Source organism: Leuciscus leuciscus, assembly GCF_965113295.1.
Source record: "Leuciscus leuciscus genome assembly, chromosome: 24".
Taxonomy (NCBI): Eukaryota; Metazoa; Chordata; class Actinopteri; order Cypriniformes; family Leuciscidae; genus Leuciscus; species Leuciscus leuciscus.
The window spans coordinates 23,006,384-23,032,925 of record NC_138723.1 but is presented as its reverse complement, the minus strand read 5'-3'; the positions used below and the strand labels follow the sequence as shown (position 1 = coordinate 23,032,925).

General features: G+C 37.0%; 3 protein-coding genes and 1 long non-coding RNA gene across 8 annotated transcripts in view; 2 read left to right on the top strand and 2 right to left on the bottom strand.

The window, feature by feature from the left end:
* Positions 1-9,134, top strand: part of nipblb (NIPBL cohesin loading factor b) — a 38,205-nt gene extending 29,071 nt beyond the window's left edge. For all 4 annotated transcript variants that reach the window (XM_082158458.1, XM_082158456.1, XM_082158457.1 and 1 more), the window contains exons 31-47: positions 246-344; positions 456-509; positions 1,242-1,350; positions 1,429-1,565; positions 1,665-1,805; positions 1,896-1,989; positions 2,080-2,234; positions 3,235-3,325; positions 3,416-3,589; positions 3,694-3,884; positions 3,969-4,076; positions 5,410-5,610; positions 5,777-5,923; positions 6,453-6,787; positions 6,888-7,062; positions 7,775-7,945; positions 8,032-9,134. In XM_082158458.1, coding sequence (XP_082014584.1) covers positions 246-344; positions 456-509; positions 1,242-1,350; positions 1,429-1,565; positions 1,665-1,805; positions 1,896-1,989; positions 2,080-2,234; positions 3,235-3,325; positions 3,416-3,589; positions 3,694-3,884; positions 3,969-4,076; positions 5,410-5,610; positions 5,777-5,923; positions 6,453-6,787; positions 6,888-7,062; positions 7,775-7,945; positions 8,032-8,397 — 2,748 coding nt within the window. In that variant the 3' untranslated portion in view covers positions 8,398-9,134. The remainder of the gene's footprint in view (positions 1-245; positions 345-455; positions 510-1,241; positions 1,351-1,428; positions 1,566-1,664; positions 1,806-1,895; positions 1,990-2,079; positions 2,235-3,234; positions 3,326-3,415; positions 3,590-3,693; positions 3,885-3,968; positions 4,077-5,409; positions 5,611-5,776; positions 5,924-6,452; positions 6,788-6,887; positions 7,063-7,774; positions 7,946-8,031) is intronic.
* Positions 8,573-10,957, bottom strand: LOC309489634. Its single transcript, XR_014202464.1, has 2 exons — positions 10,911-10,957; positions 8,573-10,733 (listed from the first exon to the last, which is right to left on the bottom strand). It is a non-coding gene; the product is annotated as an uncharacterized lncRNA (long non-coding RNA).
* Positions 10,574-18,942, top strand: medag (mesenteric estrogen dependent adipogenesis; the record flags this gene model as incomplete). Of its 2 annotated transcripts, XM_082158484.1 has the most annotated exons (6): positions 10,574-10,773; positions 10,857-10,957; positions 14,127-14,156; positions 17,876-17,991; positions 18,119-18,289; positions 18,367-18,942. In XM_082158484.1, the coding sequence occupies 6 exons, from the start codon at positions 10,574-10,576 to the stop codon at positions 18,385-18,387; spliced, it is 639 nt and encodes a 212-aa protein (XP_082014610.1). In that variant the 3' UTR covers positions 18,388-18,942. The 2 variants fall into 2 exon arrangements, with proteins under 2 accessions (XP_082014610.1, XP_082014609.1); XM_082158483.1 differs by having other exon boundaries at positions 18,119-18,942.
* Positions 18,573-24,212, bottom strand: alox5ap (arachidonate 5-lipoxygenase-activating protein). The gene is made up of 5 exons (XM_082158490.1): positions 24,054-24,212; positions 23,763-23,850; positions 22,912-22,982; positions 22,037-22,118; positions 18,573-20,044 (listed from the first exon to the last, which is right to left on the bottom strand). The coding sequence occupies exons 1-5, from the start codon at positions 24,121-24,123 to the stop codon at positions 19,882-19,884; spliced, it is 474 nt and encodes a 157-aa protein (XP_082014616.1). The 5' UTR covers positions 24,124-24,212; the 3' UTR covers positions 18,573-19,881.
* Positions 24,213-26,542: the final 2,330 nt, after the last annotated feature.

Sequence of the window (26,542 nt, the reverse complement as noted above, 5' to 3'; positions counted from 1 at the left end):
AAAAATATTTTTTCAAAATCTACTTTTTGTAATGTCTATTATTTTGATGCTTTTCTTATTTAGCACAATAATGATGTTAAATTGATCTTTTTGGGGTAATTACTGCCAAAGTGGTTGTGCAATTAATTTGCAATTAATTAATCGCCACATCATGTAATTAATTAGGGTTAAAAATTTTCAGACAGCCCTTTTATATACTAGATATACTTTTATTTATTTATTTACTTTTTCTGTCTCTTGTTCAGAAATTGGTGAATGAGACGTTTCAGAAGCTCTGGTTCACTCCTACACCTAATCATGATAAAGAGGCCATGACTCGCAAGATTCTCAACATCACAGACGTGGTAAGGATCTGCAGAGCGGGCTTAAAACCATCTGATCCCAAGATGTGTGCATTTAATTCATTAAGTTTAAGGTCACATTATGTCTCTCTGACATGAATCTTTGTCTCTTAGGTCGCTGCCTGCAGGGATTCTGGTTACGACTGGTTTGAACAGCTGCTTCAGAATGTAAGTTGCCCATCTATGGTTCAAGGACAATTTTGATTTCTTCAAAATGTTTTGAGACTTTTGCTTAGTTTTTAGTTTATTTAGAGCTTCTCAGAGATCTGGAGGTGCGTTCACGCCATGTTGTGATTACCGTAACGATTCTGAACGGTAAAAAGACTTCACATACTTGTGAAACTTAAAATTACAACGTGTAATTTTGTGAGAGCTATGACTTGTACTATGTAGCCGCTGTACCACCTGACCACTGCAGATATAAGGTGTGTTTGACTTGAAGCGGCGCTGTGCAGACCGATCGGTGTATGACATCAAAGTACCACACGAGCGATTCGAAAGCAATCAGAGCTTTGTTTACAGTAATTATGACATGGCGTGAACACAGCATAGGATTGTAACGGGAAAGGATGTAGGTTTGAACCTCAAAAGGTATGATGCATAAGAAAAATACTTTAAATTAATTCCGTTTTTTTCTGAGTTGAATTAAACACAGCATTAAGATGCAGGCGAAATTTCACAGGAAAAAGATGTCTATTGTCAATAGCATAGCCACGTATAAAGCACAGCGTATAAAGCACAGCGTATAAAACTGCTTTCTGTTGGTCAGTGCAGCAAATTTGTTTGACCAACTTAAACATTAACTAAATCTGCCTGGGGAACTTTCTCCCTCTCACGAAATTTCATTTTATTTGGATAAAAATTATATCCTAACCCTTGTTGTGATCTATGTCTTCACAGTTGCTGAAGTCAGAGGAGGACGCCGCATACAAACCGGCCAGGAAGGCTTGTGTTCAGCTGGTGGACAGTCTCGTGGACCATATTGTGAAATACGAGGAGTCACTCGCTGGTAAGACCTGTATTGAATTATGAAGCAAAAGCTTTACCTTAGTTGAACTTTTGGTGAGTTGTTTTTCTTGTTATGCAGACTGTGAGAATAAGGGGATGACGTCCAATTGCCTAGTGGCTTGTATTACCACGCTGTACCTGTTTAGCAAGATCCGACCCCAGCTGATGGTAAAACACGCCATGACTATGCAGCCGTACCTGACCACAAAGTGTAATGTGAGTGTGCTGTAGAGAAACTCTGGATTTATTGCAATAAGTGGTGTTGTGTTGCCATCTAGAGGCCAGTGAGTGATGCTGCTTATTGTGTCCCTACAGACTCAGAGTGATTTTATGGTGATCTGTAATGTGGCTAAAATCTTGGAGCTTGTTGTTCCTTTGATGGATCATCCGAGCGAAAACTTTCTCACCACCATGGAAGAAGACCTGATGAAACTCATCATCAAATACGGCATGACGGTCAGTTGAAGTGAGAGTATCAGCAGCTCTGATGTCCAGCATTTTTGTACGGCAGCAGCTTCACGATGCCATCTCATTTGTTTTCCGCAGGTCGTCCAGCACTGTGTGAGTTGTCTCGGTGCGGTCGTCAATAAGGTCACCCATAACTTCAAGTTTGTGTGGTCTTGTTTCAACCGATACTATGGTGAGTACATTTCAAAACCTATCAGGATCCTTTTGCTCTTCTCTGATCCTGAGAGTGTTAATCACTCAAAAATTCTTATTCCATGTGAAGGAGCACTAAACAAGCTGAAGTTGCAGCATCAGGAAGACTCAAACAGCACCGTACTGGCCTCTAATAAACCTGCACTGCTGCGTTCTCTCTTCACTGTGGGAGCCCTGTGCCGACACTTTGACTTTGACCAAGAGGAGTTCAAAGGCAGTAATAAGGTTAGATCCTCAGTCACAGGACATGATTTCTGGATTATAAAAGTTTTAAGAAATATTGAAGAAATATTTGTATGCATTAATAAAAGTAGTCAAGTTTTAATAATTTAATTTATTTCTTTGTTTTTTTAGATCAAGGAATGCTTTAGTTAATCGTTAAATCTATATTTTTCAGTTAATCTCACAAAATGTTTCAAGAGTTTTCTTAATTCCAAAATCTATTTAAAACAAAGAACAGGTCTAATGAGTTCCCAAAATCAAAACACATAAATTCTATTCATATAAATATTAATAAATGCAAACAAATAAATGATATCATATTATTTTAAATATAGATTATAATTACAATGATTAATAATAAATGTTTTGTATTTAAGAAATATTTTATGCGTTAATAACAGTTGACCGCTATTTGTAATACATCAATGAAACTAAGTAGTCAAATTTATGTGTTCATTTATTTAAATGATTTCAGTCATATTTCATTTAAAAACATTTAAGTAATCATATTATATTCAAGGATGCGTTTTATTAATCCAAAAATCTAAATAAATAAATTCTACTCAGTTTATATGTATTATAGTTAGTGATAGTGTTTTTGTTTGTTTTAATCAATTATCAGTTTATTTTTTTTAATTTCTCAAAAAATCTCTCATTGCGGTTAATGTGAATAAGTTGATAAATGTACGTTTATGTACATAATTTCTGCTCCTAATGCTGATTTAAATAATTTTAAAAAACAATAACAGGTACTGTATTACAGAAATGAGAATCTAATAAGAAACACAATTGACAGTAATGAGTGTTTTAAAAATAATATAAAAAAAAAAAAAAACTTAAACATCCAGACACATTATGGTAATGAGAATTTTGGATAAAATGTGCTTAATTGACATCTTAATGGTCCTAAAGTGTGTTTTATCTTCTATCAAATGTAACCTGGACATGTTTTCATGAGATTTACTCCTTTACCTTTCTGGTTAATGGTCTTCCTCTCTTTTAGGTGGTCATAAAGGACAAAGTGCTGGAACTGCTGCTGTATTTCACTAAGAATGATGATGAGGAAGTGCAGACCAAGGCCATCATTGGTCTAGGTAATTATTTGCTCTCCATGATCACTGAATTTTTTGTTTTTACCTTTGACTGCTCTCATGGTCAACATAACGGATCTTTTGGTTCTCCAGGGTTCCTGTTCATCCAGCACCCAGGCCTAATGTTTGTTTCAGAAGTGAAAAACCTCTATAACCTCCTCCTGGCTGACAGGAAAACGTCTGTTAATCTGAAGATCCAGGTGCTAAAGAACCTGCAGACTTACTTGCAGGAGGAGGACTCGCGCATGCAGGAAGCCGACAGGGAGTGTGAGTGTCGCTTATAATGGACATTCTTGTCTGTGTTTAATTCAGTTTGGTAGTAGCTATCCAATTAGCCTTTTCCATTCTCACTCTATTTCTTTGGATTGCAGGGAAGAAGCTGTCTAAGCAGGAAGACCTGAAGGAGATGGGTGACATCTCTTCTGGCATGAGCAGTTCTATCATGCAGCTCTACCTCAAGCAGGTGCTAGAGAGCTTTTTCCACACGCAATCCAGCGTGCGGCACTTTGCCCTCAATGTAATCGCCCTGACGCTCAACCAAGGCCTCATTCATCCCGTACAGGTACGTATCCACTGCACAAACTCTCCCAAAACCAGTCTGAAAGTGTCTTTAGTTTAATATCCTTGTTTCCTTTTCTTTCATCAGTGCGTTCCATACCTTATCGCCATGGGAACGGATTTGGAACCCACAATGAGGAATAAATCCGATCAACAGCTGGTGGAAATTGATAAGAAATACACGGGATTCATTCACGTAAGTAGATTTAAGCAACTAACGTGCCTTCGTCTTGTGTGATGATGCAAGTAAGGGATAGCTGTGCATTAAACTATTTTAATGCATGACGTGGAAGCATAGATCCGCCCGAGGCAAAGCAGAGGTACATTCAAATCGTGGATCTTTTGAATGAATTAGCCTCTCTCTCTCTCTCTCTCCCTCTCTCTTTTTAGAGACATGTCTCTCTAGAGAGAGAGAGAGAGAGATGTTCGTTTGAATTGCCTGTGTCTGTGCAGCATCTCTCTACTAGCAATGAATCTGTGAGTTTATAGCAATGTTACAGCCTCCTTGTAATATAATATAATATAATGTTGCGATTCAGTAGCGAAGCTAATTTATTAATAAAAGTAGCAGGGCACTACCTTTACTATTGAAGGTTCAAATTAACTGATTTGTATACAAACACATTAATTACAAGGAAGTTTAATACTAACTTTCTAATTGCATTATTATACTTCTACTCCATTTTATATAATCTATATTATATATTATATAATATTAGTGTAACAAACATTAATTACACACAAGGAAGTTTAATACTAACTTTATAATTGCATAATTATACTTCTACTCCATTTTATATAATCTATACTATATTATATTATATTATATATAATCGTTTAAATGGTGGCTGTTATTAAAACTTGGATGGATTTATTCATACATGCATTAAATATTGAAAAACAGTAAAAAAAAATTAAAAAAATATATATAATGAATATGTAATATGGTGCATATATTTAGCAATATATTTCATCAGTTTTTTCTTGCTGACTAACAAGTTTATGGACATTAAATGGCTTTTCTGAGGTAAATGTGACGAGACATTGTTTACAAGCTGTTTTATTGACATCTTTCCACGGTTTCACTGATCAAGCGATTGCATGAGACATGATATGGATTTCGGTTAGTTGTACAGTACTGCATCTTTCAACATAACTTCTGATGTTCATTCACATTTATTTTATGCTGTAACTAGTAGTAAAGCAGAAGAGTTGATCAGTTCACATGCCACTTGAACTGAGGTGGTACAGCTATCCGTCATGTCACTTTAAACGGCGCACTTATTGTTAGAATTTCATAATAAAATGGACAGCGTTTAAAATCTGAGACTTTGTTTCATATCAAAAGAAACAAAAGCTTATTGTGATTTATTGGATGGGAGGCGCACTATGAATGATGAATGCTCTGTTCATTCATCATCTGAAAACAGCATAGACCAAAAGATAGATTCTTGACCGATTAAAATCGAGAAATCTTTTTTTTTTTTTTTACCCAGCCCTATTAAACTAACTATGTGCTATCTAAACAGATGAAGGCTGTGGCGGGGATGAAGATGTCCTATCAGGTGCAGCAAGCCATCGTGGGTTCAAAGGACACAGTAATCAGGGGTTTCCGACTGGATGAGACCAGCGCGGCTCTTTGCTCCCACCTCTACACCATGGTGCGCGGAAACAGGCAACACCGAAGGGCTTTCCTCATCTCGCTGCTCAACCTGTTTGACGACAATGCAGTTAGTGACCTTTTTTTAATATTTTGCATCATATGTTACTCTTGTGTGTTTTCATTAGTAATATCATTGGTAACTACAGTTTACGCTTCCCTATAGCGTTAGCCTTTTTGAGTGGTTTGTGTTTTGGAGGCCTTTAATAATGCTATTTTGTTTTCTTCTCGCGCAGAAGTCGGACGTGAACATGCTGTTATTTATCGCAGACAATCTCGCCTGCTTCCCATATCAGAGTCAGGAAGAGCCACTGTTCATTATGCACCATGTAGACATCACACTGTCTGTGTCCGGCAGCAACCTGCTGCAGTCTTTCAAAGAGGTGCGTTGCTTTCTGAACAGTAGATTTATGTTGGTCAAATTTGAATCCAAACCCTTTTTTAATAAATCACATACTTTTTTTGTTTTTATGGTTTGTATTTTAGAAAAAATAATTTAAATATTTTTCTAGCATAGTTTTACAAAAACATTTTTTTCTAAACATACTATTGTAGTGTTTATTCATTTTTAATTGTCTTTTTAATTTGAGTGATTTTGTTGTGTGCTTTTGTCATGTGTATATGTATATATTTTTTTATATTTATTTTAATTCAGTGTTAGCTTTAATTGTTTTTGGACATTTTAGTTTTTCATCTATTATTTATATTTAATTTTTATTTGAGCTTTATTTCAATTAACAAAAATGATTTTTAACAGTTTTATATTTTGTTAACAATAACAACAGAGATTTTAAAGTGTATTTAGATTTTGCTAACAGGGTTGCTGCATCTTTCACTCTGACTTTTTTTGCACCCTTTTTTGGTGAGCTGAGCTGACATTTATTTTTCTAACAAACCTGCCTTGTATTGCAGTCTTTGCTGAAAGAGCCAAGACCACGGGAAAAGAAGGAAAAGAAGAAAAAGAGAGGGAAAAAATATGGCTCTGAAGAAGAGGATGAGAGTAGCAGGGAAAGCAGCAGTGATAGCAGTGATGACGATGTCATTCGTCGACCCAAGAAACCCAAGCGAGCTGCTGCAGTGAACTCAGACTCTGATTCAGACCTCGACTTAGAGGATGTGGACAAGGTGATGCTGCGTCTTCCTGACAATCCCAATCCCTTATTGGACTTTGCCAATGCCTCTCAGGGCATCCTGCTGCTCCTGATGCTCAAGCAGCACCTTAAGAACCTCTACGGCTTCTCTGACAGGTGAGCTTTAACTGCTAGTCCAAATGCTTTCTGCTCTGGAAATAACTAATGTTAATGGTCACTGGCTTCATAACGAATGCCTTTTTCCCTCTTCCTGCAGTAAAATTCTGAAGTACTCGCCTACAGAATCTGCAAAAGTTTATGACAAGGCTGTAAACAGGAAGGCCAATGTGCATTTCAACCCACGGCAGACATTGGACTACCTGACAAACAGCCTGTCCAATGCAGATCTAACTTACGATGTCAAGAGGAGAGTCGTCAGACAATATTTAGATGTAAACATTCTGATTTTCCTCTTTTGATTTGTATTTTGCCTCATAATTAGGTGCTGTTTAGGTGCAGCTAAATGATTGTCTGAATATATTTTAAATGTTTTGGTATTTAAAAAAATTTATTTTATTATTGCTAATATTTTTTCAGTCTTTTTGATCATCTCTATTTATTTATTTGCTCTAAAGTGGCTCAAAAATTAAATGGACTTCAGTCAAATAATCAAGACTTGTTTTCATTAAAAGATTAGAAATAATTATTTAATAATTGAACATGCATAATATGAAAATTTGGCTTAATGTGCAGTTTTATATACGAGCATAACAATTTTCCAACATTTAAAGCAAGTGTTGATATTAACTACAACTATTGAAAATCATTTTCGCTATAAAGCTGAAATAAAATATATTAGATGAAATATTAGATGAAAAACTTAGCTAAATGAGTATTAGAAAAAAAAGGTTAAGTTGAAGTACTAGTATTACTTAAACTAATAAAAAATGGCAAGCACGAATGACTAAAACTTAAAATTAAACTGAAAATATGAAAATAAAAAATAATTTAAAATGTAAAAAAATGCTATAATACTATATAATACTAAAATAACACCGTTTGCAACATTTTAATAAATAGTATGAAAAAATAAAGACTTTGTTTTATTAAACTGACTCACAACAATGAATCTAACTCACCATCTCTAACTTGTTTACTCTCCAGTTTAAAGTACTGATGGAACACTTGGACCCAGATGAGGAAGAGGAGGAGGGTGAGGCTTCAGCCCACGCAAGAAATAAAGCCATCACTTCTCTACTTGGAGGCTCCAGCCCCAAGAATAATGCTGCTGACTCGTACGATGACGACAGTGATGCGGACGAAAAGGCTCCTGGGGTAAGAAAGCTTTTTATTTGACTGTTGATGTCTTGCATCTCGGTGTTACCGTCACTTTAAAACTCCATTTGTTTGTTCAATTCTAGTCATCACGGAAATCCAGGAGAGGCGGAGATTCCGCAGAGGCATCAGGTCACATGAACTCAACGGTAAACGCCAAGGACGTCATCGCTATCTGCTGCCCCAAGTATAAGGACCGGCCGCAGATAGCACGTGTTATTCAGAAGACAAGCACAGGCTACAGCATTCGCTGGATGGCCGGATCGTACTCTGGTACCTGGGCGGAGGCCAAGAAACGTGACGGACGTAAACTGGTGCCTTGGGTGGACACTATAAAGGAGTCTGACATTATTTACAAGAAAATTGCCTTGACGAGCGCGCACAAACTGACCAACAAAGTAGTGCAGACTTTACGTTCACTGTACGCAGCCAAGGAAGGAACTTCCAGCTAATTAAATCTGTAATAACTCCCGAACTGTTGCACCCAACAAACTTTCAGCAGCCAAACTTCATCAGGATTCAACGTTTTGTAAACTTAAGTTGGAGAGAAAAGTACTACATACTCACAGGTTTTAAGATCCAGTGCGGAACTGGTCGAATTAAGGACCGACGGTTTTAAAAGGGTGGTCTGTTTTGGAAAATGTAGATGTGAATCCTGTACATCTTTAAGTTAAACGGAAAAGAAAGAAATGGAGCTCCTTCACTGTTCTGCAGCAACTTGGTTGTTTGAATTTTTTTCCCCCTCCACTGTATCATAGTTTAACACAAAACAGAAACAAAAAATGTTTATATCTCTGACAAAAAAAAATCTGTTTAAAGAAATAAACCTAAAGTGAATGTTGGAAATTAGTCTGTTGATGTTCTTAATAAAGTGACCTTGGAGTTTAACCTAGCACCGGATGGATTTCTTTAGCTTAGCTCCGTTTCCAGGGAAATAAACTTTTAAACATCTCCTCTGCTTTATGTTTTACTTCTTTTGTGCTGTAAAATGGAGTTTCCTGGACATAATTTATTGCGTTAAAGCAGAGCATGCAGTATCTGTTGCCGACATGGAAGGGAGTTTTTTTTGTAAATGTAGATTTTGATGTATTGGGTCAGAGTTTGGGTCTCTACACCCCACAGTGGGACAAGGGAACCCCAGCATGTGTGGAGGAGCAAATACTGCAATAAATTTTTTACTTCTTTGTTATTTGTCTTGTTTGCATTTGACTTTGATTTTTACATCTTCGGAATTATTTTTAAAAGATAAGGTAACCTTATAGTTGTTTTTTGAAATGATTAAAAAACACAACATTTGTAAAGGTGCTGTTGGCTTGTCTGTGCATTTTATGACTTAATGTTAAGATTTATCGTAGATATCTGCATACGTATACGCTACTTAGTGTTGGTAAGTTTAAAAAAAAAATGTTTTTGGAAGTCTCTCAGGCAAGGGCTGCATTTATTTGATCAAAAATACAGTAAAAACTAATATTGTGAAAAATTACTATTTAAAACAACTCTTTTCTATTTTAATATATTTTAAAATGTAATTTATTCCTGTGATGGCAAAGCTGAATTTTCAGCATCATTACTCCAGTCTTCAGTGTCACATGATCCTTCAGAAATCATTCTAATATGCTGCTTTCATGCTCAAAAAACATTATCAATGACAAAAACAGTTGTGGTTTTATAACATTATAAATGTCTTTACTGTCACGTTTGATCAATTCAATGCATATTTGTTGAATAAAATTATTAATTTCTTATTTTTAAGTGTCCTGACCCCAAACTTTGAATGGTGTTCTACCTAGTTATTGATCATTTAATAAGAAATTGAGTTTACCCAATGGTAATATTTTACTGAAAATAGCCGGTCATAACATTGAAAAATTTGGTCAGTCTGTTCAAGCTGTGCTGTGGTTAACCAGGTCACATGGCCTACTAGCTCCTCTGTCTTGTAGTTTGTTCAACCATCTAAACCAGCTGGAGTTGGAACAGCTTGAAATTGTGGAAAAGCTGCACCATCATTGCCTGCCTTGAGTAAGTGGGAAATGATAATTAAATAGGGGGAAAAAATATGGGTATTTTGTATGGCTAATGTAAAACTGACACTGTAACTAAGTTAAAACTATCAAACAACTATTAATATACTTCTTTGGATGATCATATACATGTTCCAGCCTGGCCAAACTGGTGTTCAGATGGGTATTTCAGCCTAAAACGCACACAAACCTCTCTAAAGCCATCCACACATCAGCTTCGTAGTCTGCAAAGCATCTTGGACTGGTTTAAGCTGTTTTTTCCTGCATGGGAATGACTTATATTTTCCGAAGGTAACACTTTTTTTTTGTACTTCAGTCTGTTACTGACCTGAAGTGACTAATGGAAAGATGTACTAAATCACTCAATTTACCATGATTTACAACTTTGTTTGCTGTTTAAAAAGAGAACTGGGTTAATTAACCCAGCTATTTATCAGATTGGCACGTGATAAAACTCGGACTTACCGTCACAATGTTAAACTTCTACTGAGCTATGACTCAAGTTCTTTTGATGCTGACAGATTCATAAACCAGCTCCACGCCCACCAAACGAACCAAAGCAAAGGGCGACTCAAGTTCTGTCCTCAAGAAGTTAAAAAGAAATAGCATGCGTCAAAACACCATTTCGCGGTTTGTTATGGACGTTATCGAGCTCGAGTCTTTTTTAAGCAGCCCTCCTCATGGATTCAGTGCCGAGCGTCGCGCGGGCTGCACAGTCGTGAAGTGGGATCAGGAGAACAGCTGCGTGTTCATCGATGAAATCCAGTCTAGCAAAGGAAACATAATTTTCTGTAATTCTCCAGGAAGGTAAATAGATTCAAATAACGTCATATGGCAATATACATGTTTTGATATAGCTTGCTTTTTGTAACTCTTCATGGCAATTTTAGGGAAATCACGGTACGTACTTTGGGAGAGTACACAGATTTGAGACGAAAACTTACCTCAATGACAACATACAAACTGGTGTCTGCATGCACCAACACGACGGCAGTGGCGCCTCCAAGGGGGGGCCAGGGGGGGCCACGGCCACCCCCAAAATGACACTGGCCACCCTATTGGCCCCCCCAACCAGAAAGAGTGGAGTTTTTAGTATAGGCTAGTGATTTTATTTTATAAATTAACATAGACATTAATGAAACACTATATTAAAAATAAATAATAATAAACTTGTATTATATGAACTGTATAATACGCTCTCAACCCCTCCCCCTCTTTACGTGCATTGCGGCAACTTCGCGCACTTACACGTGCAGCCGCCATAGCCGCAATACCGCGAAGCATGCAGCACATGGAAAAAAGGGTAACTAAACAAAAAAAAAATCAGAAAAATAAAAATAATTACACTGCCTAAGTAGCTTCTCTGCAGGGACAGCGCCAGAGAATTTTTAACGCATGTGCTGAGTGGGTGCTAGATCATTGACGTGGAGCTGCGCAAAACTTGGCCACTAAATATTTAATATTCAGTTATGTTAATGATCACAATTAAAGTTTTAATTTTATTAAATTGAACAAGCGCAACATTCAGCATTCAATCAAATAGACCTATTCTAAAAGATGTAGGCTATTATTAATAATAATATGTTATTTCAACACAATATCTCGTTATTTCGAAATAATATGTGTGCGTGCATCTGTAAATCCGGTGACGCGTGTATTGATTTTTATTAATAAACAAGTGTTTTCTCTAAAAGTGTCGACTCGGCTGCAAAGATGAAGTTGACTATCGCCATCTCCGTGAACGCGCCTAAAGAGAGAAATGCACATAAATAGGCCTAGTGGGTTACATAATCAGAGAGTAGCCTAGCCTTTTTCTTTTTTTCGTTTTGAATTATTTCGTTTTAAGACATTTCAAGGTTTGTGTATTTGATGTATTTGTCATGTCTGTGTGAGGCATACACTGAGTTGCGTTAAGTTAGGATGTGCTCTAGTTCACGTGCAATGCAAGTGAGCGCGCGGGCGCCTCCGTTATATTTGTTTCGTAGCCTATTCGTTAAATACAGGCAATTGGTTGATGAAAAATTGATTAAAATTAAGATACAATTTATACAAAACGAAATTCACTTTAAAGAAAGGCTTTCTACAAAACAACTTCAACTGTCAAAATCATGTCTGACCCGCTCCAAGTCTCATATTCCACATCCTATCCTACTCGGTCGTGCTGTTCACTTTTCATAAATCAACATGAATGGAATAAAATAGCATTATAATATTTTAACAAATATGAAACTAAATGCGCTTTTTAAATGGCTACAACAGTATAGTAGGCCTACATACTCTCTATTTGTAAAAATTTCTGCACATTAATTTAATTCTGAATTTTGCACAAGTTGAAAGGCATTTGTTCAAATCAAGTTCACGGATAATTGCGCGTGCATTTATTAATCATTATGATACTAAAATCCTAACAAATAGGCTATGTAGGGCCCTATAAAATCCGTTTTATTTTTTCTCAAATTCCTTTTTATTATTTTTTTCAAATTCCGTTTTTTTGGATAATTTTTAGCCCTTTCGGATTTTTCGGATTTTTTCTTGTTTTCTTTTCACTTCTAAGCAGTATTGACCTTTAAAATTTTACTTGCACAAACTCATAAATCAGCTTTTTATTTAAACTGTTAATATATTCAGCAAAGCACATTCCAAACCTTCAACAAATCTAATAGAATCCAAAAATAACAGTTACAAGGTAGGATTGATGAGTATTAAATTAAAGATTAAATTAGCTTTTAAATCATTTTTCACAAAGAATGTTTTATAAAAAGATAAACCTTGCATATTTAAGCCTTTAAATCACTTTTATAAAAAAGAATGTGTCAAAAAAGATAAACATTTACAATGATACTGACATTTACAAATACAAATGCATATTAGCTTATCTTTTATTATTAATAGTAAAATTCGGTCCGATTTTCCCATGGCGTCTGACGTTGCTATGCAACCATGCACTGCTCTCCACAACGACAAAGAAGTTTTAGTAGCTAATAGATTTCCACCACCGAAAAACGCTTGCTGTAGCTCTGCTACAAGGTTTATTTATGGAGAAGAGGAAAACACCCGTAGTGTTTGTGGTGCACCCCCATCCTTTATGTTGACTGAGATTTCAATGTTTTTACGGAAAGGGTGAAGTTGATATGTTGGTTCTTGTCTCATGAACTGCGGTGCGCTTGCGGCATTCTGAAAAGTTGAGGTGTTTTCATCTCGCTGCGCCTGGAAAAAATGAGCGCGTCCGCGCGTCGGCGCTTCAATTATGAGCGCGCTTGCCGCGCGCCTACATTTGAAATATCGAACTTGAGCGCGCAAAAGGTTCACGCTTGCACTCATACTGAAGAGCGCGCTGTTTGCATCCCTGTATATTAACTGTATTGACAGGTGTCACTCTATATGTCTCTGGGTTTAGGTGGAGACCTTTCTACGTTTGTTGTTTTAAACAAAAACAAAAAATGAGAAGGAAGTAAAAAAATCGTTTATTTAATGTCAACAAAAAATATGCAAATTTTTTCATGTGTAAGAGAGAATTCCGTTTTCATGTGTAAATTCCGTGATTCCGTCCGCGTTTTCCGCATCACGGAAATCATAGGGCCCTAGCTATGCTATGTACAAAAAATCAGATGAGCCCATAATATGAACGCATTTACACGTTATTTTCCTCCCACAGAAAACCATTATAAGAACGCTTAATGTGGCAGATTAGAATGTCCCCTTATTATGTCGAAATAACGAGCTATTATGTCGATCGATACTAGGCTACTGTGTCCACCGTGGTCTCCTTTTTGATCAGCGGAAACGATTTTTGCTTGTTTGGGATCTGACTGTCCAGCGTATTTGAAAAAGTTAAGCAAACTTTACTGTCTTTTTGACATTTTTCCCCTGAGTGAAACGATCGAGGCTAACAGCAATCTCAACTCATACAACAAGCGCGCAAGTCATGTGTCACAAACATTGAACACTACACAAACAGTCTTTTTTTTTTTTTTTTTCATTTAGGCAATTTATTTTAGTGACACAGGAGGTGCCGGATGCAATAAAAAAGGTTCCGGATCCAATGTCGGAGGTGACGGAACGGCTCAAATTAAGCCCTGGTATTGTGCCACCCTAAAATCTTTGCTGGCCCCTTTCGGCCACCCTATGAAAAAAATCCTGGAGGCGCCACTGCACGACGGTCGAAGAAAAGAGAAACAGAGATGTTCCAGGTATGATTTATTATTGCTATTAATATTTCACACAGTGAAAGTCATTGATCTGCTTCTGTAAATTAACTCAGCAAGGGTTCTCAAGTCTCACGCATTGGCCGTGAGACACACGCAATTCAACCAGCTCACACGCCACACCATGTATTTCTCACGCTGAAAAGGCAATGCCAACCAAGTTGTTGCTTTATAACGTTGTGTACGAGGCGCACGCACACAAAGTGTGCACGCACACGCACCGTACGTTCGTTACTAGGTAACCAACAACATCGCGCGAACGCGCTGGGTTTGTGCTGGTGTAATGCATTGGTCAAAAAAAGTAGGGGTTTTTTTTCTGACAGACCAGCCCATGAAACATGTAGATCAGCGGCCCATTGGTTCTTTTCTTGATTGACACTGGGCTGGCCCAATCACAACTTTAAACGAGTGAGCGAGCGTGCAGCAGTGTCAGTGTGTATCTGTCAAAATAGTCTGCGAGATGGAGAAGAAACGCAAGGAATGTGCAGAGAAATAGCGTGAAACAATATAAACTGGCCCTTAAAGCAGACACTGTAAACTGTGTCAAAATATACAGTATGTTTTCTGCCCTTCATCAGCTCCTGTGATGATGATGATAGTGAGGAGGATCAGGAGAGAGATGAGTAATCCGCGGTAAGCATAACTACTTTCAAAACACTTAGGCCATGTCATGAGTGTAGGAACCCATAACCCAGTTACAGATTATTTCCATATCTGCATATTTGACGATTACCGCAATTCACTAGAAATTTAATGAGAGGCGTTTGTAAACCATGTTTTCCGCCAAAATAAAAGCTTGATGCAGTTTGCGTCAAAATAAAAGATCATGTGCTTTTCTCTTTCAAGTATAGAAATAGGTACAAATCTAATTATGAAAGTTTCCTTTATTTTTTAGTGCATTTGTTTTTACAAAATATGGCTATTACGGTCATAGGATTAATATTATAACTATTATTATGTAGTAGGTGTAATGTAAATAGACACTGTAACTAAAAGAGGTTTACATTTTTCTTTGTTTAATTTGCACACTGAATATAGTTTGGAGCTTTTAATTTTGAACTCTCAAAGTGCACCAGATTGATGGATTTAACATTAAAATGCACAAAATTTTCTCACGGGGGGAAATTTGTTATATTTTTGTATATTTGTAATTTGAAATATAACATTAAATAGTATATTTGATGTGATGAATTGCTCTGTCATTTATCAGATTTACCAATTGTTATAATTTCAATTTGTGCTGGTTAATTATGAACAATGGGTAAAATTGGGGGGCGGGGACAGGCGGGGGCGGGCCTCCATTAGGGCTCCTCCCCTAACCGCATGTGATCTCACTCCAAGCTTTTGATAAAACTTGAGAACCCTGCAATTTCTTAGCGGCTAGGCAATAGCAAGCTAGTTTTGAAAGCATGAGATCCCACCCTCCATCAGAGCATTTCCTAAAGCCATGCCTCCTTCAAAACGCATGAACGCACACAGCAGAGTCTGAGATGGCTGATAAATGTCCTTATGTCTCAAAAAGCATATAACATTACAATAATAATGAACGGAAACAACTTATGCCTAGTTCACACTACACAACTTTAAACGTCGGCAGATCGCTGTGCTGTTTAGACTACATGACTTGCTCTGGAGTCTTGAAGTCGTTGTGGTGTTCACACTATGTGACACTACGTAAATGATCTGCAAGGATAAGCACGTGCGGGCAGCAGGGGATTGTCTGTCAGAGAGAGTTGGAAGTGAGTAAAACATTATATGAAAAAGAAGCTGTCTGTTGTGGTTTGGCAACGATGGTTACAAATACAAAAGGCTTTTGTAATGTCATAACAAGCTGATGTTATGACGGCTGAACATTGCTCGTCGCGACACGTGACACCACAGGCTACCAGATATTAGGCTTGCTAGATATTTGTCAGCGAGCGTTTTTGATGCGTCGTTAAGTATTTCACACTTAAAGATTGGCGAGCACGGATCACCCGCAGATTTGCACGCGATTACAGCCCGACCTGTCGGCGAGCTCGTTAACTTGCAAATCGGGCTTAAATCAGGCTTAAAATCTTGTAGTGTGAACTAGCCATTACAGAGCGCTGACTTGTACCACCTGACTGCTGAAGATTAATTTCCTCGTTGACAGAAATACATAAATCTTGAGTCTGAGGACGTGAACAGGTCCGGGTAGAACGTCACTTACAACATAGTGTGAATGCAGCATAAGCTCTACAACAGGCTGATTACATGTGATGTCTGCGTGAGCAGGTGCATTGTGGTATGGAAATACATATGTTGACAGGCAGGTAGGACATCTTTTCGGACCGAATGCAATGATTGGACGAACATTTTTTGGTGCTGAGACTTCCACAGAAGATTATGTACATGTTTTAATATTTAGACCACTTCTATAATGGATTGCTATCAGGATGCGAAGAAAGTTTCAATAAGAATAAAAAAAAGTTTATTAAAACAAAATGCCTACCCTGCTTTAAAGGGGTCATATAATGCCATTTTTGTACAAGCTAATATGATTCTTTAGGGTCTAAATTAAAAGTTTGTAATATACTTTAATTAAAAATTCTCATTAGTATTGTAAGAAAACACTAATTTTACCTGGTCAAAAACAGCTCTGTTTTCAGCACGCCGTTTCAGTGCATGTGTCTTTAAATGATAATGAGCTTTGCTCACCCCGCCCCTCTGTTCTGTGGGTACACCATATTAGACATTCTCTGACCGTATCTAACACAATAACCACGTGTTATTCGTTATAAACGTGGGATTATGAATTATATTGAGAACCTCGTACATAGAAAACATGCCATAGTGAAGCCTGCAGCAAGGTTTGCAAATTTCGCAAAGATTAATATAAATACTAATATAAAGGTTAATAAAACATTACACTCACATCTTCTGGAGGTTCAGCAGGAACACGTTGGTACCGATCCGTTTTTTCTCGTTTGTGAAGCTGTCTGGTGTGAAATGATTTGCGCAAACATGAAAGCACAGAGATCGTGGGGAATCCCCGTGAGGGAATCCCCGCGTCAATCCTTTGGGCATATGATATCGCTTCAAAAACAAAACTCAGCCACTGCTTCTTCAACGGCTCGGATTTAGGAACATCCAAATGACTGCTGTGTTCCTTATTACATCTAAGAACAGAACACCACAATCGCTTAGACGCCATTCTACTCCAGCATATCAACAATGGCGGACTACTATGACGACGGCTGTCACAGCTTGCTCAGGGCGGGTCTTGTGTTGAAACACGGCTGTCAATCACAATAGCGGGAGGGGCGTACGATCTTATGACGTCACAATATCGAACGGCTTGATTTCAGAGATGGTCAAACATATAAGGAGATTAAAACAAAACCACTGGATGGATTTTTATCATGATAGGATGGTTGTGTACAGGCACTGCCAACAGACATTTCAGTGCAATCAACTTGTAAAAGTGCATGTACCATTATATGACCCCTTTAACTATTAAAAAAATGGTTTCCATTTTAATATGTACTAATATGTACTTGAAACAGTGATATTTATGGTCTTATTGATATTAACATGACTAAAGTGGTAAAAATTTGTCAATAGGAAATGCAATGTAGCTATATGTCACAATGTTATCAGCAAAGGCATCATTAAACTTTGACATAGTTGCATACTGTATTTTGTAAAGTCAAATGCCTCACCCTTCTTATTATTGTCTATAGCTCTCAGATATTACGTGGTGGCAATCAATGGCAGTCATCCAATGATCAGATGGGAGATGGAGAGAGGTTTAGACCGGACTATTTCATCTGTTGCTGGAGAGAGCTATACAGTTGATGTGAGTTGTGGTGGAGATTTGTTTTCAATGATTTATGATGTACAGGTTCAGTGTTATTTTACTGGCAAGGTAAATAATAATAATAATTAAAAAAAAATACTGAAAAGTAAATGCTTTTTTTGTAAAGGTTGATGTTAGTGCTGCACTACAGGGATGGGTCGGTGAGAACTTTCAAATCCTTGTTGATGCAGAAAAGGTGAAACCCACCTGGAAAGACACGCATTTCACCATCAAGTACCGTTCGGATGCCCTTTTTGACATTCCCTACTGGTTTGGCTTCAGCAAACGACGGTTTAAGGTGTGTTTTAATAATTCAGCAGGCCTCTTTGATGGGTGTATAGTATTGAGAATGTGACTGGGAATCTGATTTTGCAGATTTCTTATCATGGGAGATGAGGTCAACGCCCAAAATGTTGTGTGAGACTGCAAACATCTACTGAAAACTTCAGTCTGTGGAATTAAAACCCAAAGATGAGGAGACCATGAGAGCTATGGAACTGTAATTCATTAAAGCACCTTAAAAGACAAGGTTTAAAAATTTTTTGCTCTTGTTAGCAATAATACATAAAATCATAAAGAAATGGAGATCATAGGAATTTAATCTTATTTATAATTCTGTTGAAGCAGTAAGGTCAATTTCATAAATACTCACAAACTCAAGGTAGTTACAGCACTTTTTGAAATGGGTTACATTCATTACTTCACAGTAAGTACCTTCATTGCTTTAAATGGGTCATATTATGAGGCAAGTGGTATTATCAACGAGTGGATCTTTGAGCTGGTGTGAGTGAGTGGAGGCGGGGCTAATTTGCATATTCATAGAACTGCGTATACTAAATGAGGCAAGGGTGTAGAGTTCCATTTAAGCTATTTTAAGGCATGAATAAATTTTTTTTTCAAGGAAAAAACCTTTAAATATATCATTTTAGTGATTAAAGATGCGTTTTAAGGGATAAAATGATCGACTACAGGGGGACTTTTAGCAAGCTGGATAATTCTGCATATTTTTGATGACACACTGAGCAAAACATCACATCACCCTCTGAGTTCACACATTCTTGTGCGGTTTCTGGCTGTGTGTAGCAAATACTGCTCTGCATGTACTTCCAGAGAATCGTTAGAAACTTGCAAAGTTTATTTTGAACAAGGACCCTTATCATGTCAGTCTGATCTCGACACATTTCAGCTTTTACTATTTTGTATTCCTGTCATGCAAATGCAGACTTTGCAAAGAGGCTGTTGATTTTGCTGAACTATATTTCACCCCACAGGAAACCTGCAATCCTGTGCATGAGCAGAACTTGGTACATTTAAAGGCACAGTACCAAAAAAACTGAACTATTTAAATCTAAAGTTCAGAGAGAGGTGTGAAAATGGTCATGAAAAAACGAAAATAAACCTTGTAAGTTGACTCCAGGGGGAAAAAAAACATTATATGACCCCTTTAAAACATTTCTTCAAGAACCTTTTTACTAGGATGGTACTAATAAAATCAGCCTTGTGATTCTTTTTTTATTTTTTTTATTTTTTATCCTCTTGTGTTGATTAAGTGTTTATAATATGTATATAACATTTTGCAATTAAATGCTTTTGTGACTATCAATGTGATCAATGCTTTAATCTTTTCTTGTCACATCCTCTGACTAAATGACAAACCCTTAACTGAAATAGTTTATCTACACCGATCGATATACGGTAGCCAACATTTGAAGTGGACCAAAACCTTTCATCAAAGTTACACATGAATTTCGACCAATACCCATTCTTGTCTTAGGACAACTTTGATGAACTTTTTTTGATACACTTTCAATGTTGACTACTGCATTTTCACTCTACTGTTTGAGCTCAGGGGAAGTTGAATTTGTCTGGTTGTCAGATTTCTAAAATAGTTCATGGCAAAAGCAGAAGGGTTGACGCTGCTTTGGTGATGGTCTGAATGTATTCTTTGTAGTCACTGCTGCCATAGGTGAGCATCAGGTGATTTATGATTCCCACAATACACATGAGTGACAGGAAAAAGAGAATTCGTTTCCCGAACAGGAAGCCAGGAGTGCTGTCAAGCATACAAGGAGAATATACGTAAACAAATCTGGTGTGTAAAAATACGGTTGGGTTACACAATTTGGTGAATGGACATGTTTGTATAAAGAAATATCCAGGGTTGAAACTGTTTAGACACATTGATCTTATCTAAGTTCAGCCCATTTGCATTGATTCAATAATATTTGTACTTAGATTAGGTAATGATGAACATCTAATGATGTTGGAATGCAGAACAGCCCACATTTGTCTTATGTAGTTTTAAGGTTAGTGTCTTAAGAAAAGTTTACTGTACAGTTGTAATCCAAATTATTCAACCCCCATTGCAAATCAGGTTTATTGGCAAAATTGACAGACTTTCAGCTGTTTGTAATGAACAAATCAAACAGAAGTAATTGAAATATCTCAACAACAAATGTTTCTAGTGGTTTCCCCAAATTCAACTGAAAATGCAACTTTTAATGACTTCTGCAGTCTCAAAACTATTCAACCCCTTCATGGCAAGCATCTGAACACCCTTTTGCTGTTATGACCTGCTGCAAACAAGATGTATAACCAGACACCAGCTTCTGGGAGTGTTTCTGAGGAATCTTAGCCCATTCTTCATGAGCAATGGCCTCCAGTTCAGCAATATTCTTGCCACCAAGTCTTGCTGCAGGTCTTTTGCAGTCACTCAAGGGTTTTTCTGAACCTGCCTTCTCAAAACTCTGGTTGCAGCCATTGATAGCTTCCTTATTCTGCCCCGTCTAGGTAGTGTTACCACTGTTCCTTTCAACTGTGTCTCTAGGTACATTTAGTGGCTTCGCTATCTTTTTGTATTGTGTTCCTTGTATGTAAAAGGCGATGATATCTTCTCTTAATTTTTTTGGACCATTCTTTTGACTTAGCCATATTTCTAAGGGTGCATTCACACTGGCAGTTTAGTTCGGAACGGGGCACGGATCGCATGAAAAATCGCTAATGTGAACGCTGTCGTGTGGACCCGGGTGCGCACTGGGGTACCGAACCCGAGACTAACTGGAGGAGGTGGTCTGAGTTCGGCTGCACTCAAACCGTGCCGCGGTTCGCGTGAATGTGAAAGCAACACGGACTCGGGTGCGCACTTGTTCAGGAAGTAAATATAACACATGTAAAGGATGACAGTGTTGATAATTTACCTTGGATACGAGCAAGAGTGAGCCTGCAGTGTATTCGCACATAGCGCGTGGAATCAGGACAACAAATTAATGGAAATCCACTGTCTCCTCAAAAGAGTTTGATTGCAAGCAGCAGAAAACCACCTTATGCGTCACACACACACAGTAAATCTGTGTTGTTCACTCAGCTGTGCATAATAGCACCAAATTAATTTAAAAAACAATATATTGTTCGATATACAATATACACCAGGGTTCAAGAATAGAATAGAATCAAGATAGAATCAAGTGTGAAAACCAGTGTGAAACCAGACCAACGCTGTGGGGGGCGCCGGGAACAAACGCGCTCGGGCTCGTGTGAAAGCAGCCTAACATGCAGTCAAATGTGACACTTAACAAACCTAGCCAGTTCATATATTTCATGTGTTCTAGCTCAGGCACACCTGGTGCTACTAATGAAGCCCTTGATTAGTTGCATCAGGTGTGCTTGAGACAACACCGGTTTTGCAGATTTGTGCTGTTGTGAGGGATTCTATTCAGGACTCAGGAGGTTGAATAATTTTGAGACTGCAGAAGTCATTAAAAGTAGAATTTTCAGTTGAATTTGGGGAAACCACTGGAAACATTTGTTGTGTTGTTCTATATCAATTACTTTTGTTTGATTTGTTCATTACAAACAGCTGAAAGTCTAAATTTTGGCAATAAACCTGATTTGCAATGGGGGTTGAATAATTTAATTTACAACTATAAAAGTTTACAATGTTTCAGTTGACTAATGCAACTTTAGCACAAGGGGACACAAACATTCTGATGTCCAAAAGGGCTTATTTGTTCACATGTGTATGGATTTTTACTTTTAAAAATTGTACCTCTGGCAAGTCTGTCCCATGTAGCCAACAAAATACTTCTGCCGGACCACAAGGTAGAGAATGCCAGCAAAGGCAGCTGGAGCTGTAACAAAAATATTTAATTGTTACAAAATGACTTAAAAAATATTTTATTATTAATATAGTTAAATGGGTAAACAGGGAACGTTCTCAGAACTTTGGATAATGTTCTGGAAAAGTTATAAACAAACATTCTTTCAGTAACGTTAACAGAACTTTCTTTTAAAGGTATCTGGTATTTAATAATGTTCTCAAAATATTAGCACAAAAACATAATTTATACATCATTCATGGAAAGGTTTTTTTCCCTGAAACATTTTAGTTGCACATTCATCTAATGTTTTTTACTTTTGTTACTTGTTACTTTGAAATGTTTCCAAAATGATACGCTGGCAAGAAAAAAAAACATTCTAAAACCTTAACATTATAAACGTTAATAGAACTTTCCAAAATAACTTAATAGGAACGTTAGTTAAACATTCTTAGAACTGTTTGTTAGCTGGCTTATTCCCAAGAATGTACAGTTACTGTACAGGTAATTTCTCTGACTCATAGAATTTTTATTGGGGCTGACTTGCAGTATGTATGCGTCGGTTGGTTAGCAACTCATTTGTTTTTTATTATGATGACAAATATTTGCATATGGGTCATAGCATGAATTATTAGCAGATAAATGCAAACCATTTCTACCACATTACAAAAGGGGTAGTTTCTGTTATCCTTCCACCAGATAGTGAACATTGATGATAAAATAACAAAAGCACTTTTAATTCTATAATTAAGTGTTAGTCAGAATATGCTAAAGAAATGTTACATCTTTTATTGATGAAAGTGTTGGTATGAATTAAATCATGTACCTTGGCTGAGGCAGATACCAGCGCACCACAGTACTGCCAGAAATGTGGGGTATGTATCCATGCAGTTTCGACTTAAATTGTGAAGAAAAAAACAATAAGCACATAAAGCATTATGAAGCAGTTCATTAATTATAATAGCAAGCATAACTTTTTATACAGTCTCAAAAAATGACGCCGCATAAGTCACACGCAGCTGGTATTCCATTTGACCAAACACTGATGTACAAGTGTGCAATCCGTTCTTACATCAATGTAGCTTTGAGAAATATTGTGAAAAAGCTGTTACTTCCTCTCTGGTGGTGGTTAATGACACTTTTATGATTGCATCTACGAGGCAAAAGAACAAACCAGAACCCAACAGTCTAGATATGCAACTGATAATACCGGTAAGTGCTTTCAGTATGGTATATTCTGCATATGTGAAATGTGCAGAAAATGAAAAATATGTAGGAATAGCGTAATACATAATAGGGCCAGATACTTTTTTGTGCCTTTTTTCACTTATGTCCACATTAGCCCAATTTACTTTCATGCAAGAAATGTTTTGAGAAATGAATGTACATGTATAGGCTCTCAATTACAGACCACTGCAACCCTCTTGCAACATTAAGATTATGTAAATAAAGCAGGAAGTGAGTTTCACCAACAACAGGAAAATGTGGAGCGGTTATGCAAAAGAAGTCACACCATCACTATTTCATAAATGGATTCTTCGTCTGTGTGTGTGTATATAGATAGATAAATCTATAACACTCTTTTTTGGTTTGCTTATAGTCATTGATCATCTTAAATTATTTCAGTCAAATTCCATAGTGGATGAACAGAGTGAAGAAACTTTAATCAATACTCACTTTGCACAGGACAAGCGCTCAAAAGCTGTAGAATGTTGTTTAGAATTAAGCCCTGTGCACTCTTTTTCAACCTTTAGGGCGAAGAACACTAAAGGAGAAGTCAATATGTTAGAGATTAGGTATTATGGGTATTTTAATGAATTTGCATGTTTATGTATAGGCTACATCGTGGACTAATTCCTTCTAGATGTATAAATGCAGCACAATGTTTTCAAAGATGATTTGCATACACATTCTGCATAAACATCATTCAACTAGACAACTAAAAAGAGTAAAATCTAAATGTCTTACCATTCTGAACAACGCTGAGAAGAGTGACCAGTACTAACAAGATAATGTTGTCCATCACTTCAGCATCCATGTTCTCCGAGTATAAACTGGAACAGGTCTGTTTCAGCACTGCTGGTCTGACTGCCCTCTGATAATTTTAGTATCACAGATAACATCACCACTAAACTGATGCGTTTCCTGGTGGGAGGGCCACTAGAACTTCTAGAACTCACTTCTGCTTCTCGAGGGTGCATTTAGTCACTTTTGAAACAAAATATCTCAGTGTGAAAAAACCTTTCCTGGTACAGCTGCATTTCGTTTCACAGCTCATCCTATCAGCTATTTCAGGACAAAATGCAGTTTAACCAACACACTGAATTTAAAGTGGAAACGGACAGTTTGTTGATCTTACTGTAACAGACTGCCTTGGTCTAAATTGGTTTGGTCTTAGCTCACACTCTAAATCCCTGAAACTTGGTTCTGGATGTCACCAAACATAGCATATTTTATTTAGCAGTGAGGCGCCATGTCCTGACAATGGTTGTGCCAAATAAGGGAAACATCCAAAATGTGCATTTTCAGAGGACCTTCTTGACCAGGGGCCTGTTTCAATAAGGAGGTTCAACCAACTCAGAGTTAAAACTTGAACTCTGAGTTGACTTAGCCTGAGATAGGAAACTCTGAGTTTTCAGTTACAGAACAGCTGAAATGAGTTAGTTCAATCAACTCTGACTGACTCTGAGTTAAGTGCGTGCACCACAACTATAAAAAGCCATTATCAATGGAGCGCAGATATTATGAGTCACCGTGGCAACAGCGCCAGACAAAAAGAGGTCTTCATATTTCTCACCAGCAGAACTGGATGTGCTTCTGCAAGCATATGGAGAGTACGAACACATATTATTATTTTATTATTATTTATCTCCAGCGGCGAAGGACAGAGTTAGCTAGGGAGAAAATAGTTGCTCGAGTCAAAGCGTCAGTTTACATTTTAATTACTGTTATACAGTTGGGTGTAATTAATTACCAAGTAATCTAAATACTGTAATTTAATTAAAGGGATTACTCTTAATTCTTCTGTAATTTAAAGTAAAATCTGATGTATTTGCATTAGACTGTAGAACAATTCTGTATATTTAACATACATTTTTAAAAGGTATATTTTTTATGTAACCTTCTCCCTCTACACACTTTGGTCAATTCAAGAATAGTTCATGCAATTGTATATTAATTTGAAAGCATTAAAAGTGCAGATTCTTGTATTGTTCAAGTGGTTGAAGATGTCATTTGTAGTTAGTAATTAATAACTATTTTAGAGTAACTTACCCAACTGTTATAATATCAGAGGTGAAACTGGAAGAACAGTATGTTAGGTGCAATCCTGCAGGCATTAAAAGAACATGGCAGCAGCTGAAAATTAAATATAAAAACATAATTCAATCAGGTAAGGCTTGAGCATATCATGGGTGTAGGCTACCTGACTTTACAAACATTTGACATTAAATAACTGAATAGCATCCAGTGTCTAGCAGTGCAGCAGCATTTTTAGCTGAGGGAATTCCTGGAGGGACTTCAGAGCCAGTCACTCCCGAAGATCCAAGGGCCTTCATAAAATGTAAGAGGTTTACATATGTGTTATTTTTTATATAGGCTATTTTTTATATTTCCATTTATTTTACTTTGGTTTGGGTTTTTTGTTGGTCCCAACAGATTCTGATGGTAATATCTGTCTTTTGGAGCCTCCTGTCCCAACAGAACCCCAGGCAGTTGTAAGTAGCCAACTCAATACACCAGAAATTATGACAAATAGTGTTATAAAATGTACTGACCAAATGCTCATCTTCACAGGACGATGGGGATAAAGAGTTTCTGCTGCCACAGAGAGGCCTACAGAGGTAATGTTATTATTATGTGTCTACGCATCAAACAATCTACACATTCAGATTTTTTCACATTTTTATGTGGAGTAGCCTATAGCATCTACGTTGAAATCTAAGTATAAACGGGTATTCTTATGCACCTCTAGATGGAAACATCACAACATTAATTTCCATCAAGAGGTGCATACATTTTTGGTGGACCTATTTTTGTGACATGGTCTCAAGTTTACTTTCCAATGTTTTTTGTGAAACCCAGACTATTTCAATATTGCATTATCAATCATAATGATTATTTTAATATTGATTTTAATATTGTTAAAGGGCAGTTAATGAGGAAATGGATAACTTAATGGTCCAACTGTACACGATTTATATTTTGCAGAAAATACTTGATTAAACAAAACACTCCTGCACCAGACAAGGCGGATTTCAGTGAAAACATGAACATTTCTTATTTGTAGAATTACCGTATTCCTGTTTTTATTGGTAAATTGAAATGTGTAATATTATAATTGCTATTATTTCTTTATTGGCTAGAAATTGGTCTCATATATTCGTCATTGTGGAAGTAAAATTAACTTTCCCCTTTAAAAAATAAACATGTCCAGGACAAGCATTAATGTTGAGCCC

What these genes read in the sequence shown, in the direction of transcription:
- alox5ap (XM_082158490.1), bottom strand. Translation starts at nt 24,123, where the DNA reads ATGGATGCTGAAGTGATGGACAACATTATCTTGTTAGTACTGGTCACT. An exon ending in TCTCAGCGTTGTTCAGAATG is followed by an intron (nt 23,851 to 24,053) that starts GTAAGACATTTA and finishes CTTCTCCTTTAG; the next exon opens with TGTTCTTCGCCCTAAAGGTT. An exon ending in GAGCGCTTGTCCTGTGCAAA is followed by an intron (nt 22,983 to 23,762) that starts GTGAGTATTGAT and finishes TCACAATTTAAG; the next exon opens with TCGAAACTGCATGGATACAT.